This window comes from Megascapheus bottae, chromosome 14 (genome assembly GCF_031878675.1).
Source record: "Megascapheus bottae isolate mThoBot1 chromosome 14, mThoBot2.hap1, whole genome shotgun sequence".
Classification (NCBI taxonomy): domain Eukaryota; kingdom Metazoa; phylum Chordata; class Mammalia; order Rodentia; family Geomyidae; genus Megascapheus; species Megascapheus bottae.
In genome coordinates this window covers 5,771,437-5,789,687 of record NC_143522.1, presented here as the reverse complement: position 1 = coordinate 5,789,687, position 18,251 = coordinate 5,771,437, and the positions used below count along the sequence as shown (strand labels likewise).

At 36.7% G+C, this 18,251-nt stretch overlaps 1 protein-coding gene across 2 annotated transcripts in view; it reads right to left on the bottom strand.

The window, feature by feature from the left end:
• The window catches only part of Fut8 (fucosyltransferase 8), a 167,888-nt gene that overhangs the window by 76,347 nt on the left and 73,290 nt on the right, over positions 1 to 18,251 (bottom strand). For both annotated transcript variants that reach the window (XM_090344301.1, XM_090344302.1), the window contains exons 4-5: positions 808 to 923; positions 515 to 677 (exon numbers count right to left, since the gene is read on the bottom strand). In XM_090344301.1, coding sequence (XP_090200427.1) covers positions 515 to 677; positions 808 to 923 — 279 coding nt within the window. The remainder of the gene's footprint in view (positions 1 to 514; positions 678 to 807; positions 924 to 18,251) is intronic.

Here is an 18,251-nt window from a genome sequence, read left to right as displayed (position 1 = left end):
TTGTATAAAAAGGACATTACAGGCTGGGAGTTTGGCCCAGTGGTAAGAGTGCTTGCCTAGCATGCATGAAGACCGGGGTTCAATTCCTTGATACCACATACACAAAAAGGCTGGAAGTACTGCTGTGGCTCATGTGGTAGAGCACTAGCCTTGAAGAAAGCCCACTGACAATGCTCAGACTCTTAGTTCAAGCCCCAGGACTGGCCAAAAAAAAAAAAAAAAAAAAAAGAAGGACATTTACTAGAAGATACTTTAATACACTATTGACTATCACCAATATCTTTAGGTCTGCATCCCATGAAGATTCCTAGAAAAACCTTTTCAATATCTTCCCATTATTTACTTGGGTTGATTCCTTGAATTTGGCAACTACTATCTTTTGAGACATGGGGTGATTTACTGTTCTTAAACACTGTATCATTCACCATATGACAGAAAAATTAAAGTTTCAGTTTCCTATTCCCAAATTACCAAATTACAAAAGCTCATATGAAATGTGCTTGGAAAATAGTACCTTTCATGATGCCCTATATCCGAAAGAAATTCATCTGTATGTCTTTGGAGTTCATTCCCTTCTAGGGTCTTTAATTTCTTCAATTCACTCTGTAGAAAAAACCAGAGCTCTTTAGCTCCATTTTCAATTCTCCTTCTAAGAATTTCATGATCTTTCCCCAGACCTATAGTCAAAAAATAGAAAGATCAGCATTTCCCACATTGAGATAAAAGAAAATTTTCAATTATTTCTGCTAAATCCAATATACTGAGGAGAAAAAAAAACAGCAGAAATAAAACAGAAGAATCACTTACCATTTCTGGTTTGTTTTTTGTAATTTTCAATCTGTTCTTTGGCCTTAAGAAGCTGCTCTTCTAAAACACGTACCCTTGCTGTTGCTGGCCCCTGATCAATAGGGCCTTCCGGTATCCTATAGTTTAGGGAAGAAATTATAAACATTTAGCTTTTAAGTTATGAAAAAAGATACATGCTTTCTTTGTTATGCCATATTTATTAGCTCTACAAATGACTAAAAACACATCACAAAAGAAGCACCAGTTAAATTTTCTCCTCAAATGTACATATTAGCCATAAATACTGGCATAATAATGAACAAAACAGACAATCTCATTCAGAGATGTAATCTTCTAAGAGCTAATAAACCTTTAAAAAGCAGTTTCCTAAAAACTCTAGTTCTATCATTTGGAGTGGCGCTATTTATGGCAAAGTGGTCAATTCCTCATTAATGTCAGAAATAATAAAGGAGAGATGGTGTGAAGTAAAAGCTTACTAGAACATGTGTCTTTGAACATTTTTAAATTATCAAATACCAAGTAAATCACAATATGACTATGGAAATCTCTGTTTTAATTCATGATTCTAAGTAAAAATCAATAATAAAAAATGTTGGAAAATGACCAAGAAACTGTAGGGGTTTTGTTTATTATTGCAACTTATTTCTTCCATTTCTTTCCAAATTTTGCTTATTCCTAACATGACTGCTTTCATGTGACTTTCTGCAGTCCTCTATTCTTTTTTAGCATGAATAAATACAATTTTGTAGTATGCTAAATAATGGTCTTCCATAGATATCCACATGCTCATCTCTGGAATTCATAAATGTTATCTTATAGTATACTAAATAATGGTCTTCCATAGATATCCACATGCTCATCTCTGGAATTCATGAATGTTATCTTATATGGCAAAAGAAACCCTGAAAAAATGATTCAGCATCCTGAAATTGTAATACAAGATTGTCCAGCATTATTTAAGTGGGCCATAAATGTCATCACAAGGATTGATGTAATGAGATAAAGAGAGATTTTTACTAAGAAATGGTAAAAGGTTATATGGCTGTTGCCTTGAAAACAGAGGAAGAAATAGGAAATTTTCTTCTTTGAAAAAGGCAAGGAAACAGATTTTTTTTCCCTCTGAAATGCTGTCCTCTGGACACCTTGATTCTGGGATTAGTAAAACTCATAACAGACTTCTGGCCTCCAAAACTGCAAATAATTAAATTTCTGTTGTTTAAGTAGTATTTATTTAAGCAGCCATTGGTAGTAAATATATCCATACAATTTTTGGAATTTTGAAGATTAATTAATGGCTGATTTTTCTTCCAAACTCTAGTTAAATAAGAAAATAACTGTGATAGTATTTACTATACTTCTGATAATAAACTTTGTTAAGGCTATTATGTGATAAGCTATAATATCAAAATTTACTCTACCTACAATATCTTTAAGTGAATTTAATTTTTTAAGTTATAGTTGGCAAAATTTAAACTAAGATCTCAACATAGTATTTCTGTACAAATATTAATGAAGTAGGGTGGGGTTTTTTTGTTTGTTTGTTTTGTTTTGTTTTTAAATAGCTTTTCTAAGCCTCGCATGGTGGCTCAAGCCTGTAATCCTTCCTACCTACTCAGGAGGCTGAGATCTGAGGATCGTGGTTCAAAGCCAGCCTGGGCACTAAAGAACCTTATCTCCAATTAACCACTAGAAAACCGAAAATGGCTCTGTGGCTCCAGGGCTGTAGCCTTGAGCTGAAGAGCTCAGGGACAATGCCCTGGCTCAGAGGTAGGGTGGTAGCCTTGAGCTGAAGAGCTCAGGGACAGCACCCAGGCCTAGAGTTCAAGCCCCACAATCAACAGCAAAAAAAAAAAAAAGTAGCTTTTCTAACATGTTTTTTTAACTTCAATGATGAGACTAAATTAATCACTAATTATTAGACCACCAATGTTTAGTAAAGAAGTTACTGTTGCAACTTTTAGTAAGAAGTTATTACTGTAGTTTTATCAAAATAATGTATAATTTCCCATGAAATTATATACATTAACAGTGAACAAGAAATTGAACAGGACTATAAATAAAAAGGCTTTCATCTATAGATGTACAATGAAAATCATGATAAGATACAAGTAGTAGTTATCTGTACAACTATTCCATTTATAAACATACACACATATATTTGCAGATGAAGCATGTCCTGATTATACTTTTTAAAACTGGTGTTTTTAAAAAAATTGGTCTTTAATTTCTTTCACCATTAGATGGCTAGTTTCTAGGAAACCATGTGAAAACAAAAATAAAGTTTTACCTCTTGGGATTTACTTTGGCCAGCAGTATGCTATAGAACAAGATAGCATTTTTTGCAACATGATTTAGTGATCGAAAAATTCAGATAATAGAAAGAGCTCTCTAGGTTCTCCATATAATGAGCAAAACAAACATGAATAAAAAGCATATGATCTTTGTAGCAGATTTTTATCAAGTAAATCCAATCTAATTCTAACAAAGCATAACAGGACTATTTATATACATTATTACTTCTTTATAAAATCCAACTGTGAATAACCTATAGATAAAGGAAAATACTTAAGAACCCACTTTCTTTTTCATACACAGAACTATTCTTTCTATCTCATCCATAATAAGTCACACCTGCATGAATAATCTATTCTCTAAAAATCAGTGGAAATGGAATATTCTATTATATTTACTATACAAGACATACAGGATTTCTACTTATGGCCAAGGTGGAGAAAAGGAAATTAGATTCACTATCATGTCAGAAACTACTCAAAATCTAATCAGACTATTTTTAAAATGCTCTAATAAAAGTGAATGGCAGTCCAGGAGTTTGGCCTAGTGGTAGAGTGCTTGCATAGCATGCATAAAGACCTAGGGTCGATTCCTTGGTACCACATACAGAGAAGAAGAAAAAAAAAAGCTGGAAGTGGTGCTGAGGCTCAAGTGGTAGAGCTCTAGCCTTGAGAAAGTCCAAGGATAGAGCTCAGGCCCTGAGCTCAACCCCAGGACTGGCCAAAAATAAATAAATAAATAAAAGTGAATGGGGGTAATAAAAGGCAGTCTCCTCACAGAAGGAAAACAAATGAAAACTTTACAACTATTCTAACTTAATGTTTTGTTGTTGTTGTTGTTTTGAGAGGGGTGTATTCTTTTTTGTTGCTGTTGTTTTGGTGTCAGTCTTGAGCTTGAACTCAGTATCTTGAGCACTCTCCCTGAGTTTTTGTGCTCAAGGCTAGCTCTCTACCACTTGAGCTACGCTCCATTTCTGGCTTTTTGGTAGGTGGAGATGAGTTTCACAGACTTTCCTACCAAGCTAGCTTTGAACTGAGATCCTCAGATAACAAACTCCTTAGTCACTAGGATTACCAGTATGAGCAACCAGTGCCCAGCTTACTTTACTATTTTAAGAGAATTTTCACACTCAACTATAGAAAAAAGAAAATATAAGTGGAGCTTAGTCAATTCCCTGAATTTAGATAAGTAGAATAGAAAAAGATACATAAGTTCTGAGGATGGAAAGAAGAGCCTAAGAGATAAGGATGTGTGGAGAAAAGAAACTTAATGAAGTCTTGGATATTTGACTAAAGGGATTAGTGAGCTGGGCACCAGTGGCTCACACCTATAATCCTAGCTATCCAGAAGCCTATACTCCAGAGGATGGAAGTTGAAAGGCAGCCAGGACGGGAAAGTCTGCAGAGATTCTATCTCCAATTAGTCAACACAATGCCAGACAGAAGGTGGAGCACACACTAAGCATAGCTTAAGGCTTTGAGGTCAAACTCATTACTGGTATACTTGTGTGCGTGCGCGCACACATGTGCACCCACACACACCCACACACACACTCACACACAAGGTAGGGGTATTAAAAAGTAAAAACAGCCAAAAGTCACAAAGGAAATGGAAATGCAAACAACACTGAGATTTCACCTCACCCCAGTTAGAAAAGCCATTATCAGGAAAACAAACAATAACAAATGCTGGCAAGGATGCAGCCAAAAGCCAACTCTATTCTCTAATCCATTGTTGGTGGAGATGTAAACTTGATCCACCATGCTGGAAAGCACTTTGGAGATTCTTCAAAAAAGACTAAAGGTAGAACTACTCTTTGATTTAGTAATCCCACTCCTAGACATTTATCCAAAAGATTACAAACCATGTTACAATAAAGCTGCCAGCATAACCATGTTTACTGCAGCACTATTCAACACAGCTAAAGTATAGAGATTAAAAAAAAATGTGGAGTATATACACAATGGAATTTTTACTCATCCACTAGAAAGAATGATACGTTTTAAAGAAATGGAAAGACTTGGAAAAACTTACATTAAGTGAAGTCTGGCCCAGAAAGACAAAAGTTGCATGGTCTCCCTCAAATGTGGTAGATAGAATTAGCTTATAAACAAAATAAGTAAACAGGTCAAGTGGTTACAAATGTGTTATCCGTTTTTAGTTATTTTTTGAATGATTTCGCACCTTTTTGCCTGGGGCAAGCCTTGACTTCAATCTTCCTTTCTCTAATTCTCATGTTTCTTGGCAATGCCACACTTGGCTTCTTGGTTTGAGACAGTATTAGTAACTTTTTGCCTACACTGGCCCTAAATTGCAATCAAGCCTCTGGTTCTAAATAGCTGGGATTATAAGTATGAGCCGTCAAGCCCCACTTCAAAAATACTTTAAAATTTTTACAAATCAGGCAAGTACTAATGGCTCATGTGTGTAACCCTAGTAACTCAGGAGGCTGAGACCTGAAAATACCAGCTTGAAACCAGCTTGACCAGTGAAATCCATGAGACTATCTCCAATAAGGAAAGCTATCACCAAAAACAAAGCCAAAAGTGGAGCTGTGGTTCAAGTGATACAGTGCTAACCTTGAGCAAAACAAGCTTTTTCATATAGGGCTGGCACAAAATTCAAGAAAGAGTTCAAGGTCTTGCAAAAATAAATAAATTGTTTAAAATAATTTGCAAATTGCCGGGTACAGTGGCTAATATCTGTAATCCTAGCTACTAAGGAGGCTGAGATCTGAGGATTAAGGTTCAAAGCTAGCCCAGGCACTAAAGACCTTGAGATTCTTATCTCCAATTAACCACTAGAAAACAGGAAGTGCTATTGTGGCTCAAGGGGAAGGGCTCTATAAGGGACAATGCCTGGGCCCAGGGTTAGGGTAGTAGCTTTGAGCTGAAAAGCCAGGGACAGCACCCAGGCCCAGAGTTCAAGCCCCATGACCCCTCTCCTTCCCCCCCACCAAAAAAAAAAAGATGCATGTATATAATGATCTAGAATGTGTCCTTCTAGGTAATTACCCTAAAGAAACCTTAACACATATACACAAGGAGACACTAAATGTCTATAAATAGTAAAATTGATAAATTGTAGTTATTCATAATCCATACAATAGTCATAGAGCACATATATGTAGCATATTATTATTATTATTATTGTTGTTGTTTTCCAGTCTTGGGGTTTGAACTCAGGGCCTGGGCACAGATCCTGAGCTTCTTTTGCTCCAAGATAGCACTCCACCACTTGAGCCACAGTGACACTGCTGCCTTTTTCTGTTATACTGAGGAATCTAACCCAGGGCTTCACGAATGCTAGATAAGCACTCTACTACTAAGCCATATTCCCAGCCCTACATACTGTTTTTTTTTAAAAAACCCTTTGAAGCCATATAAAATAACATATTTCATGCATACATAATTACAACAATAAATGTGTGGTCAGGAAGTATCTGCAACACTCAGAATAATAATTCCTCAGAAAAGTTAGACTAAGGAAGGGAATTTTACCTATTTTTTTTCCCTAGTAATCTAAAGTAAACAGAGAAAACGGTAGCAATATTTGTTCATTCTGAATGACAGAGATCTGAACATATATTGTTTTCTGAGTTGCAAATATGAAAATACTCTTAATAGCAGAGTAATCCTTTCTAAAATTAGATTTTAAATAACCACTTGTTTATCATTAATGACAGTTGATTCTCAACTTCAGGCATCATATTAATACATGTTAGAGTATTATCACTGAGAATATCCAGTGCATTATCTTTTATTCAGAAGAAATTAACCAACTTATTTCCCAGGCAACTTACTCTAGATTTTAGTCATTGCTATAAAAGTACGTCTGCCAAAAAAAAAGATCATACACTTCATAAAAATAAACTTAAGAAAAAATGGAAATCTACAAAGAGAATCAGTAAAAGTGTCATGCTGTCAACAAACTACTAAGATTAACATAGACTACTATAAATATGAAAGAAACTGGCTGAAAAATGGAATTATATTCAATGACTCACATGTTTTTTTTTCCCCACATAGAATTTTAAGTGGCCAGCCATGGGACTAAAATATTCCCAGAAAATGTACAAGCAATTACATTTATTCAAATGTCAAGGTTTGTAAGAGTCTATCAAATTAGATACATGGAAGAGCCAAGTCCTCTATCTATTGGAAGAAAATATTTTTTAAAATATACATTAATTCTTGTGACTCTACTTATATTTTACCTCATAAAATTTGAAATTATTCATTTATAATATTCAAGCTTTACTATAACTTTCAGATTAAAATGAAACAAAGGGTCAAACAATCCCATTGAATAATCTGTATTCAAATTAGTTCTAAGATGTTATGATACCAGCATTAGATTGGTCTCAGTTCTATTCTCCAGGATTCTTTCATCATTAGCAGCCAAAACTAGAACAATGTAAAGTATATAGCTGCTCGGGGATGGGGACGGGGACGGGGACGGGGATGGGGGGGCAAGAGGGGGCTTTTTCATGGGCAAATATTCTATAACTATTAAAATACATAGATAATAAAATATATAAATAATAAAATATATTGAAAACCATGTAGGAAACCTACTGTTTATTATAATTACTTCTACTGAGAATTTATGGAAACTGGACTTATTATATATAATCTTTTTTTTTGTTTTTTGTTCTTTGTTTTTTTGCCAGTCCTGGGCCATGAACTCAGGGCCTGAACACTGTCCTTGGACTTTCTCAAGGCTAGAGCTCTACCACTTGAGCCTCAGCACCATTTTCTGGCAAAGGCAACTTGGCCAATTAGTAAAGAGGAAAAGGTGTTATTGGAACTGCCTATAGTGTAAAGGGTGCTGCGACAAGATTTTACATGACACATATACATACACACAAAATTTACCCCGACAGTGTGTTTATTTCTCTCGGTTTATACATTAGAATAAGAGAAAGAAATAACTAATTTTAGCTGAGATAAAAGCTGGGGCCCATTCATAAGCATTCTAACTTCAAGTTATATTACCTGAAGGACTAGCATCAAGATAAAGGTTCTCTTAAGCTTTCCCTCAAGTTACCAATGAAAAAATGTTTGCAACATCACAATCATACTTTAACACTTCTTAACCTTTAATAGCTTAATGGCCTTTCATCCAACAGTACCAAGAAGCTTTGCCAATGCTAATTAGGTTGCACAAAACCCTAGTAAGGTAAGCCTTGTTAACAGAAGGCTAATCCTTTCAAAGAAAGACTTAGGCCTCTTGTGTGTTGCTGTTTGGCTGAGGTATATCACAGTTGACAGAACAACAGAAATGAAATTCAAAGATATAATTCATTATAAACTCCCAGAATCACTTCAACTATGTCAACTATACATCAACTTTCTTTTTTTTGCCTTTGCCATGAAAACAGACAAATGACAGACAAAATAATAAATAACTGACCATTAGTACTACCAAATCTGGTATAAATTTGAAATTTCATGTTCAAATGAAAAATTTTTAAATAGCTCAACATTCACTAAGTTTAGGTTTAATACATTCTTTCTACTTTGGGGTGGGGGAGTCCTGGGCTTGATCTCAGGGCCTGAGCACTGTCCTGGGGTTTTCTTCAAGGCTAGAGCTCTACCACTTGAGCCACAGCACCACTTCCGGCTTTTCTATGTACGTGGTACCAAGGAATTGAATTCAGATCTTCATGCATGCTAGGTAAACACTCTACCACCAGGCCAAACTCCCAGACCCAATACAACCATTCTTACTTGATTAAAAAAAAAAAAAAAACAACTAACCTTTCTAGGAAAGTTTTTAGGCTTCATTGCCAAAGTGGCAACAAAGTACTTTTTATTTCTTTTCCATTGTTTTAGAATACTATATGCATGTTTTATTTTTTATTATCGTTTTATTTGGGGGGAGGAGTCCTGGGGCTTCAACTCAGGGCCTAGGTACTGCCTTTGAACTTTCTCAAGGCTAAGTGCTCTAACACTTAAACCACAATACCACTTCTGGGTTTTTTGTGTGTGTATGTGGTACCAAGAAAATGAACCCAGGGCTTTATGCATGCTAGGCAAGTACTCTACCACTAGGCCACACTTGGGACCTATATGTATGTTTTAAACCAAATATAGATAGAACTCAAACTGAAGATTGTTTTCTCAAATGAATACAGGAATTTTTTTGTCCTTCAATAAAATGACAAATTCCCAATATGCAATAGTAACACCATCTCTCCCCACCAAGACATTTTCTGGTGCTGGTACAAAGGACTCAATGCAGGGTCTCTTGCACTATTGTTGTCTCTTGCACTATTTCGCACACTGTTAAAGCTCTATCACTTGTGTCATCCCCCTTCTGGCCCCCGCCCTTTTTTTTGGCTTGAACTCAGGGCCTGAGCCCTGTCCTTGGGCTTTCTCAAGGCTAGAGCTCTACCACTTGAGCCACAGCACCACTTCTGACTTTTTTTTTTCTACATATGTGGTACCGAGGAATTGAACCAGGGTCTTCGTGCATGCTAGGCAAGCACTCTACCACTAGGCCAAACTCCCGGTCCCCCTTCTGGCTTTTTTTGTGGTTTAAGATTTTTCTGTCTCTGCTGGCTTTATATTTCAGCCTCTTGAGTAGCTCTAGCTTCCCAGCAAGATTTTTTTTTAAATCGAGGTAGATGAAATGGCAGAAGGTTAAGAGCATTACTACTCTTTGTCTTTAGACATAGATAACATCAGGAAACATCTTAACAAATACCAGATGAAGAAAACAATGACTTAAGCACAATCTTGAACTTAGGTATTAAATTGTACTATTTACTAAATTCTACTATTCTAAAAATCTTTTTTGCCTGGAGGTAGTAATCACAGCATTACACTTGGGCAAGGAGGAAAGAAGCTCAAAGCTTTGCTTTGTTTATTTTATTTTTCTTGAGACAAGGTCTCCTTATGCAGTCCAAGCTGGCTTTACATTCTTGATCCCCCTGCTTCAGCTTCCAGAGAGCTGGGATTATATACATGTGCCACCAGACCGAGCAGTATTACGTTTTTAATGTACTCTCACTTTACAGATGAACTGTCGCTCTCCGATGTCCCTAATGCATTCCAGACATTAATCCACAGTTAGGAAATAGATTACTGGCAGACTAGGTTCTAACAATGCTGCCTTGCAGGCAATGAAACTTTTCATTTTTAGAACTCCTTTGTTTGGTAAGCTATGGAGGAAGAGAAAAAGAGACAGGTCTCAAGGAATTCCCCTTGCTATATATTCTTTGGCTCCATTAAACAGGCAGTAAAAAAAAAAAAATTAGATGATGCTGGGATTGCAGCAAAAGCATAAACTCCACCCCTTTCCTGGTAATCTCTTTGTTTTGAGTTACAAATGAACTAGATATGCTGGGTGAAAACACACTCAATGCACAGTCATTTCTAGTTTCAAGGACTTTGAGGAGCAATGTTTTTCATGACTATATAGTTATGAACATATTAAATTTTCAGGCCAAGATCTCATGATCAAGTGAGTCTTATTTTTTTGTAAGGTTATAAACAAACTTCTATAAACTTACAAGGGCCAAGTCAAATAAGCAGAGCCCTCAAAACCAAAGTCAGACATAGGACATTTCATAGGTTAGGGAAGTGGACCATTGGTATGTCACTGTCCTTTTTCAGGTTCTTTCCTCACAGATAAGGAGTTATCTCAGAAAGCAAGCACAAGAAAATAATAGAGAAAAGCCGGATGTAGTGGCTCACACCTGTAATCCTAGCTACTCAGGAGGCTGAGATCAAGGTTCAATGCCAGCCTGGGCACAAAAGGATCTGAGACTCATCTCCAATTAACCTCTAAAAAATAGGAAGTGGCACTGTGGCTAAAGGGTAGGGCCTAGAGCTCAAGAGCTGGGGGACCAGGCCCAGGCCCAGGCCCAGGCCTTGAGCTGAAGAGCTTAGGGACAACCCCCAGGCCCAGAGTTCAAGCCCCATGACCCTCAAAAAAAAAAAAAAAGTAATAGAGAAAGGCATTTGCCCCTGGAAAGAGAATCTAGCGGCTAGTTTGGCAAAGTTGGCATCATTTGTCCTTTCAAACTATTTAGTTTTACCATGGCTCTGAATTACCTTTTAAAGCAAACAGAAATCTCTTACTGTATCAAAAATTATTAAAGCAACTATTACTATAAACGTAAGAGAAATGGCTGTAATCCTAGCTACTCAGGAGGCTTAGATCTGAGAATCACGGTTCAAAACCAGCCTGGGCAATACAAAGCCCAGAGACTCTTATCTCCAATTAATCCCTAGAAAATGGGAAGTTGGGCTATGGCTCAAGGGTAAGGTGGTAGCCTTGAGCTGTAGAGCTCAGGGACTGAGCCCAGGCCCAGAGTTCAAGCCCCATGACCCCTCATCCCCACCTCGAAAAAGAAAGAAATGGGAAGATATTTCTTTAAACTGAGTAGATAAAGGTGAACCATTCTGTGCCACTGAAAGCAAGGCCCTGTAGTAGCAAAAAAGGAAGGAGATTTGAAGACAGTTCACATATAAAAGTTTGTGAAGGAGCTGGGAATTTGGCTTAGTGGCAGATGCTTGCCTAGCATGCATGAAGCCCAAGGTTCAATTCCTCATTACCATATATACAGAAAAAGTTGGACGTGGTACTGTGGCAAGTGATAGAGCACTAGCCTTGAGTAAAAAAGCTCAGAGACAGCACCCAAGCCTAAAGTTCAAGCTCCACAACCAACAAAAAATAAAAATTAAAAAAATGTTTGTGGCCAGGAGTTTGGCCTAGTGATAGAGTGCTTGCCTACCATGCACAAAGACCCGTGTTCGATTCCTCAGTACCACATACATAGAAAAAAGGTGGAAGTGGTGCTGAGACTCAAGTGGTAGAGTTCTAGCCTTGAGAAAAGACCAAGGCCCTGAGTTCAAGCCCTATGACTGGCAAAATAAAAAACTAAAAATAAAAATAAATAAGTAAACGAAAGTTTGTGAGACTTTATCTTAACAAGTGTTAGATATGATGACTGATATCTATCATGTCAATTATAACAGGAAGGCTTCACACAATAAGCCTAGAAGGTAGAGCCCAGGCACTGAGACAAGACCTGAGACACCATCTCACCAGCATAAGGCAAGGTACCTACATAGCAAGCTCAAAGGCTAAGTTCAAACCTCAAGACTGCCAAAAAAAAAAAAAAAAAAAAAAGGATGGCATGAAAAAGAAAGTATTGGTAAACAGAAACTCACAAGACTTAACATTAGCTGGGTTATAAAATAAATTATAAAGTAAATGACTTAGTAAGTCATACCATTTCTGGTCCCAACTTCTCTTGTAAGAGACACAACTTTTTCCTCAATATGGGAAAGTTATTTTATAGAGAATCTAGCTTTTACTAAATACATATAAAATTCTACTTGAAATAGCTCATCTTTATTTTTATTTATTTTATTGTGTACAGGTACTCAGACATTAACTCAGGAACTCTTGCTCTTGCTTAGCCCTTTTGCTCAAGGCTGATGCTCTACCATTTGAGCCACAGCTTCACATCTGGCCTTTTAGTGGTTAAGTGCAGAAAAGTCTTATGAGCTTTCCTGCATGGGCTGGCTTTAAGCCACAATCCTTAGATCTCAGCTTCCTGAGTAGCTAAAACTACAGGCCCAGCTATATTAATTAACTCATGCCTTAAACTTTATTATCATCATAAAAAACAAATCAGGCTAAAATATTGTAAAATAACACCCAGAAGACTCCCAAAATATCTTCTAATTGAAAACAAAACAAAAAATACCAAGATATGTGCTTGATAATCTATTTAAAAATAAAACACAATTCTCTAAAATATTAAATGTGAACTGAGGGTAGTTAACCAGTATTTCCTTTTCCAATATCTTTAAAGGTTTCTGTTCCTTATCTTCTATTTTAAACATGTCTAAATGCAGCTAATTCCTTTTTCTTTATTCCAACCCATAAGTATGGTTTGAAATGATAGCCCTTCCAAGAAAGACTTTCTCTTCTTCCCTCAACCCCTCACTCCCCCAGATGAGGACCAAACTCAAGGTCTTATACTTGCCAGGCAGGTGATTTTCCACTGAGCTAAATCCTCAATGCCTAGATTTTACTTCTTTACAGAATGAAACCACATTTCTTTTTACAAGTTTTCCATAGATTCACTGAATATATAACCAGTAAACATATAATATATAAATTTTCCTTAGATTCACTGAAGATACAACATATGAGCTAATAAAGTAATAATTTCCTCCTTGTTCTATACTTCTTACTTTTAGACCAGTAAACAATCTGAAAACCCATTTCATGATTATTTACCAGGACATACTATTTTAATTAATATAACCATAAAAGGCTGCTTTCAATTTGTCATCTTTCAAATTACCACTGCTGTTTATTTTTTGAACATATGGGATAATACAGTAGTCTCTTTTGCATTTTAAAAATATCTCTGCATCTTTTTAGATGACAGGGAAATCTCTTAAAGGAATTTTCTCTAAAGCTGCATGTGTATTTGAGTGTAACTGATGATTTGTGTGCTGTCATCACTAGAGCTCTAACCTAAGACCTTCTTAGGCTACATCACTACCATTTTATGTATCAGTTTTTGGTTGTTTTGTTTTGTTTTTTCCTTTTTGTCGGTCATGGGGCTTGACCTCTGGGCATGAGCAATATCCCTGAGCTTTTCAGCTCAAGGTAGGCACAGTGCCACTTCCAATTTTCTGGTGGATAATTGGAGATAAGAGTCTCCTGGCCTTTCCTGCCCAGGCTGTCTTCGAACTGTGATCCACAGATCTCAGCCTCCTAGGTAGCTAGGATTACAGACATGAGCCACCAGTGCCAGGCTATCTATCAGTTTATAAAATGAAAAAATGAAATATACATTGTGCTCAACACTATTTTGATGAATACAAATCAATGATAATGCCTAAAATGACCTATATAGTTCAACAAGTTTAACAAGTTGACACTTTCAGATAGATAAAGCAGACAAGGGCAGCAAGTCATTCCACTACCACCTCATCTAGTATCTTTCCTTTTAAGACTTTCTGGTAATTCAGTCCTTGTATTGTGTGTGTGTGTGTGTGTGTGTGTGTGTGTGTGTGTGTGTGTGCACGCGTGCGCCTCCTGGGGCTTGAACTCAGCCTGGGCATTGTCTCTGAGCTCTTTAGCTCAATGCTACTGCCCGACCCCTTGAACTACAACCCTTCCTTTCTGTTTCTTAATAGTGATTTTATCATCTTAAAATAATCCCTTAACTATTGGATCAGATACATACATACTTAGTAATAAAAAGTTTCAGAGCACACTATACTGGTGTTTTCTAAACATTGCATTGCAATGTGTAAATCTCAAAGCTGCACTTCATCTCACTATCTATCTCAATAGTCTGATATTACTACTCTCTGATATTACAAACCATATAAATGCATCCTAAACTTGCATTTAATATGAGTGTATTATAAGCCCTTTCATGACTGATTGGTATTTCCTAGGGCTGTTTGTAATGTCTAATGTATGCCTTTTAATAATAAGCTACTAGAGATCAGGGAAAGGTCAAAGTAATTTTCTTGGCATGGCCTCATATGCTATTAGGAATTTAATAAGTGCCTTTTAATGAAGAGAAGAAAACTTATAGGCTCCAACTGTATTTCTAAGTCAGTTATACAATGCAGGTTGCTTAATATGTAAATTAGTGATGACTGTTCCTTTAACCCAGGAGCTTAAGTTAAGCAATCAATATTCATGAGGCATCCACTTTGTGGTGCTAGATGGTACTTTCTATAGTACCCGCAGTTGGCTGCCTACTAGCAACTCACAGATTTAATGCAAAGATTACAACAGAATTAGATAAGTAAAAAGTTGACAACCACTAGTCACTTTAATCCAACTTTTGCTAGCCATCTATACAGAACTGTCCTGGCAGCCATGTTGACACCATGTGACTCTCTTCTTCCCTCATATTTGACTGGACATGACATGCATTTCTGGTACAAGCTGGACTAGTTTCTTTCTCAGTGGCTCACACCTGTAATCCTAGCAACTCAGGAGACGGAGATCTGAGGATCTCAGTTCAAAGCCAGCTCAGGCACTAAAGTCCTTGAGACTCTTATCTCCAATTAACCAACAGAAAACAGAAAGTGGAGCTGTAGCTCCAGGGGTAGGGTGGTAGCCTCAGCTGATGAGCTCAGGGACAACACCCAGGCCCAGAGGTAGGGTGGTAGGTAGCCTTGAGCAGAAGAGCTCAGGGACAGCACCCAGGCCCAGAGATCAAGCCCCACAACTGATCAAGAAAAAAAAAAAGACAGGAGAAGGGGGAAGTGAAGGAGAAGAGAGGGTAACTGCAAGAAAACCAAGGAGAGAAATTGAGACTAATAGTAAAACTAAGCCAGACACTAGTGGTTCACATCTATAATCCTAGTTACTACTCAAGAGGTTGAGATCAGAGGACTGTCCTCTGAAGCCAGCGACTGCAGACAATTGGGAGACTCTCACCTCCAAATAACCAACAAAAAGCTAAAAATGGAGGTTTGACTCAGGTGGTAGAGTCTCAGCCTTGATTGAAAAAGTTAAAAAAGAACACCAGACCTGGAGTTCAAACCCCAGTATTGGCATTAAAAAAAAAATAAATGAAAAGGTATAGAAGAGCTTTCCAGTTCATGTTTCTAAATCCTCAAATGACTGTTTCATTTATTTGCTTTCCCCAATGACAAACATCAAACCCAAGGGCCTCCGGAATGCTAGGTCCAAGCTGCATCACTGTGCCCTTCCTCCATCCCCTCTTAAATTCTTTGCTTCCTGACCTGGAGTTCCAATATAACAAATGATTGTTGTCCTTAATGTACTATGTTGTCTCTCATCTCCTTTGCTGTCCCTTGGGTATCTCATATTGTTACAGTATCTCACTTTGTTATCTGATATATTGAATTTATTTGCATTTGGTTATTTGAAATTTGATAGGGAAGGGGGAAAAACAAAGACGGGTGGGGGGTTGGGAGGGAGGGTAATGGGTACCAAGACATATGAAAGGGTATCAATGTATGTGAATTAATGCACCTTCTATCTGGCAAATATCATGTAACCCTTTTACTAATTACAATAAAAAATTTTAAAAAAAGAATGTATCCCTACAAAATAATCCCATGCTATTATTAGGAATATTTCCTTAACCTGAAACAAATAAAAACTTTATCAAGATGCTTAATTTCTATAATGTATAAATAATGAAATCAGGGCTCAAGGAAAATAACTGGGTTCATACTAGCTCAGAATTAAGTAGCAAAGATAAAATATACATTTGGGTTTAGCTGAGTACCAGTTGCTCACATTTGAAATTCTAGTTACTCAGGAAGCTGAAATCTGAGGACTGTGGTTCAAAACTAGCCCAGGCACAAAAGTCAGTGAGCCTTTTATCTCCAATTAACCACCACACTGGAAGCGACTCTGTGGTTCAAAGTGGTAGAGTGAAACCCTGAGCTGAAGAGCTCAAGGACAGCACCCAGGTCCAGAGTTCAAAGCCCTACAACCAAAGACAGACAAACAGATCCATAGGTTCAAGCCCCATGACTAGCAAAAAAAAAACAAAAGAAGAAGAAGAAGTAAGCAAAGACTATTAGATGCTGAATTCAGATCTAAATCTAAAAGGTTACAAGAAGTAAATACAAAACAGTTTCACTGCTTATCTGCCTACTTTGCATCACAAACATGAGATCCTAGATATCAGAATATTGGGCTGGAAAGAGTAAACAATTTCTACACTTTGATTAATCCCTAACAATCAAATTATTAATATACATTAAATTTATTACAGTGTACTAAAGTATCTTTTTCTATTCAAAAACTTACATGAAACACATTGCCTACAGTATATCAAGCACTTAACAGAGCTTACAAGTTCTTCAGTTCTTCGTACTGGTTATAATAGCAATATACATTTTTACATTGTACATGTGCTTTTTATCATGGGTAAGGATGAATCTGAAAACATAAAGCATGGCACTTGTGGAGAACTGTTCCTTATTCTGCTTAAAGGCTGAACTTCAAGATGTAAATTAGGAAATCTAAAAATAAACATACTTCCTTCATTGGGTGGTACTAGGGTTTGAACACAGGACCCAGTACTTTTGAGGTAGTACTCACTTGTTTCTTTTACATTTATGTGGAAAGGGGAAGCACTGAATCATGACCCTCCTACATTTACCTCCTTGTTGGTAGGATTTCAGACATGAACCACCACATGAACTTTTGAGAGAACAGTTTCATTAACTTTTTGCCTGGACTAGAATCTAATCATGATCCTCCCAATTTCTTGTCTCCCCAGTTTCTGAAATTATAAACACAGGTTCTATTATTATCATGTTTCAGAAAAGCACAAAATTTCTATAAAAGAAAGCATATGTTCACCATAAATAAGACAAATATGGAACAGTAACTAAAAATGCATTGCCTTATGTATTATTTTAACTGGAAAATTAAAGGAAAAAAAAACTGGTACAACTGACCATGCTAACATTTATGCTCCTTTCAAGCTATATGTTTATATGACAGAATGTTTAAGTACACTATTGTATTTTCTATATCTCAAAGGCAAATTCAAAACCATATATTAAGCTAGAGCAACAGGACTCTAATGTTCTCAACCAGGTGCAATGGACTATAAAATAAGCTGTATCTTGTCAAGACTAAGAAAATAAAAAGTTGTCATAATGCTTAGTAAATATCTCTCCTTAAGTAAAATTTATATACAAATATGCAAAAGAGTACTGTCCAAAAAGACAGTTGTCATAAATATCTTCTTGGCAACAATGGTTATCATTCAAGAAGTAAACTATGTGAAGAATTAAAAGGGAAAATGACTGCAATCCCAGCTACTCAGGAGGACTGGAGGATCACAGTACAAGGCCAGCCCAAGCTGGAAAGTTCTTGAGATTCTTATCTCCAATAAACTACTTAGAAACCAGAAGCGAAGCTGTGGCTCAAAGTGATACAGCACAAGCCTTGAAAAGTTCAGAGACAGCACCCAGGCCCTGAGTTCAAGCCCCATAATGGACAAAAAAAAAAAGCGGGGGAGGAGGAGGAGAGGATAGGGAATGACTGAATTCTATTAATAATAAATTTACGTTTCACACATTAAAAAAACTATGATAATGGATGTCAAAAGTCAGACATATAATTAAAATAATGAAATGACTGGATTTCTTTCA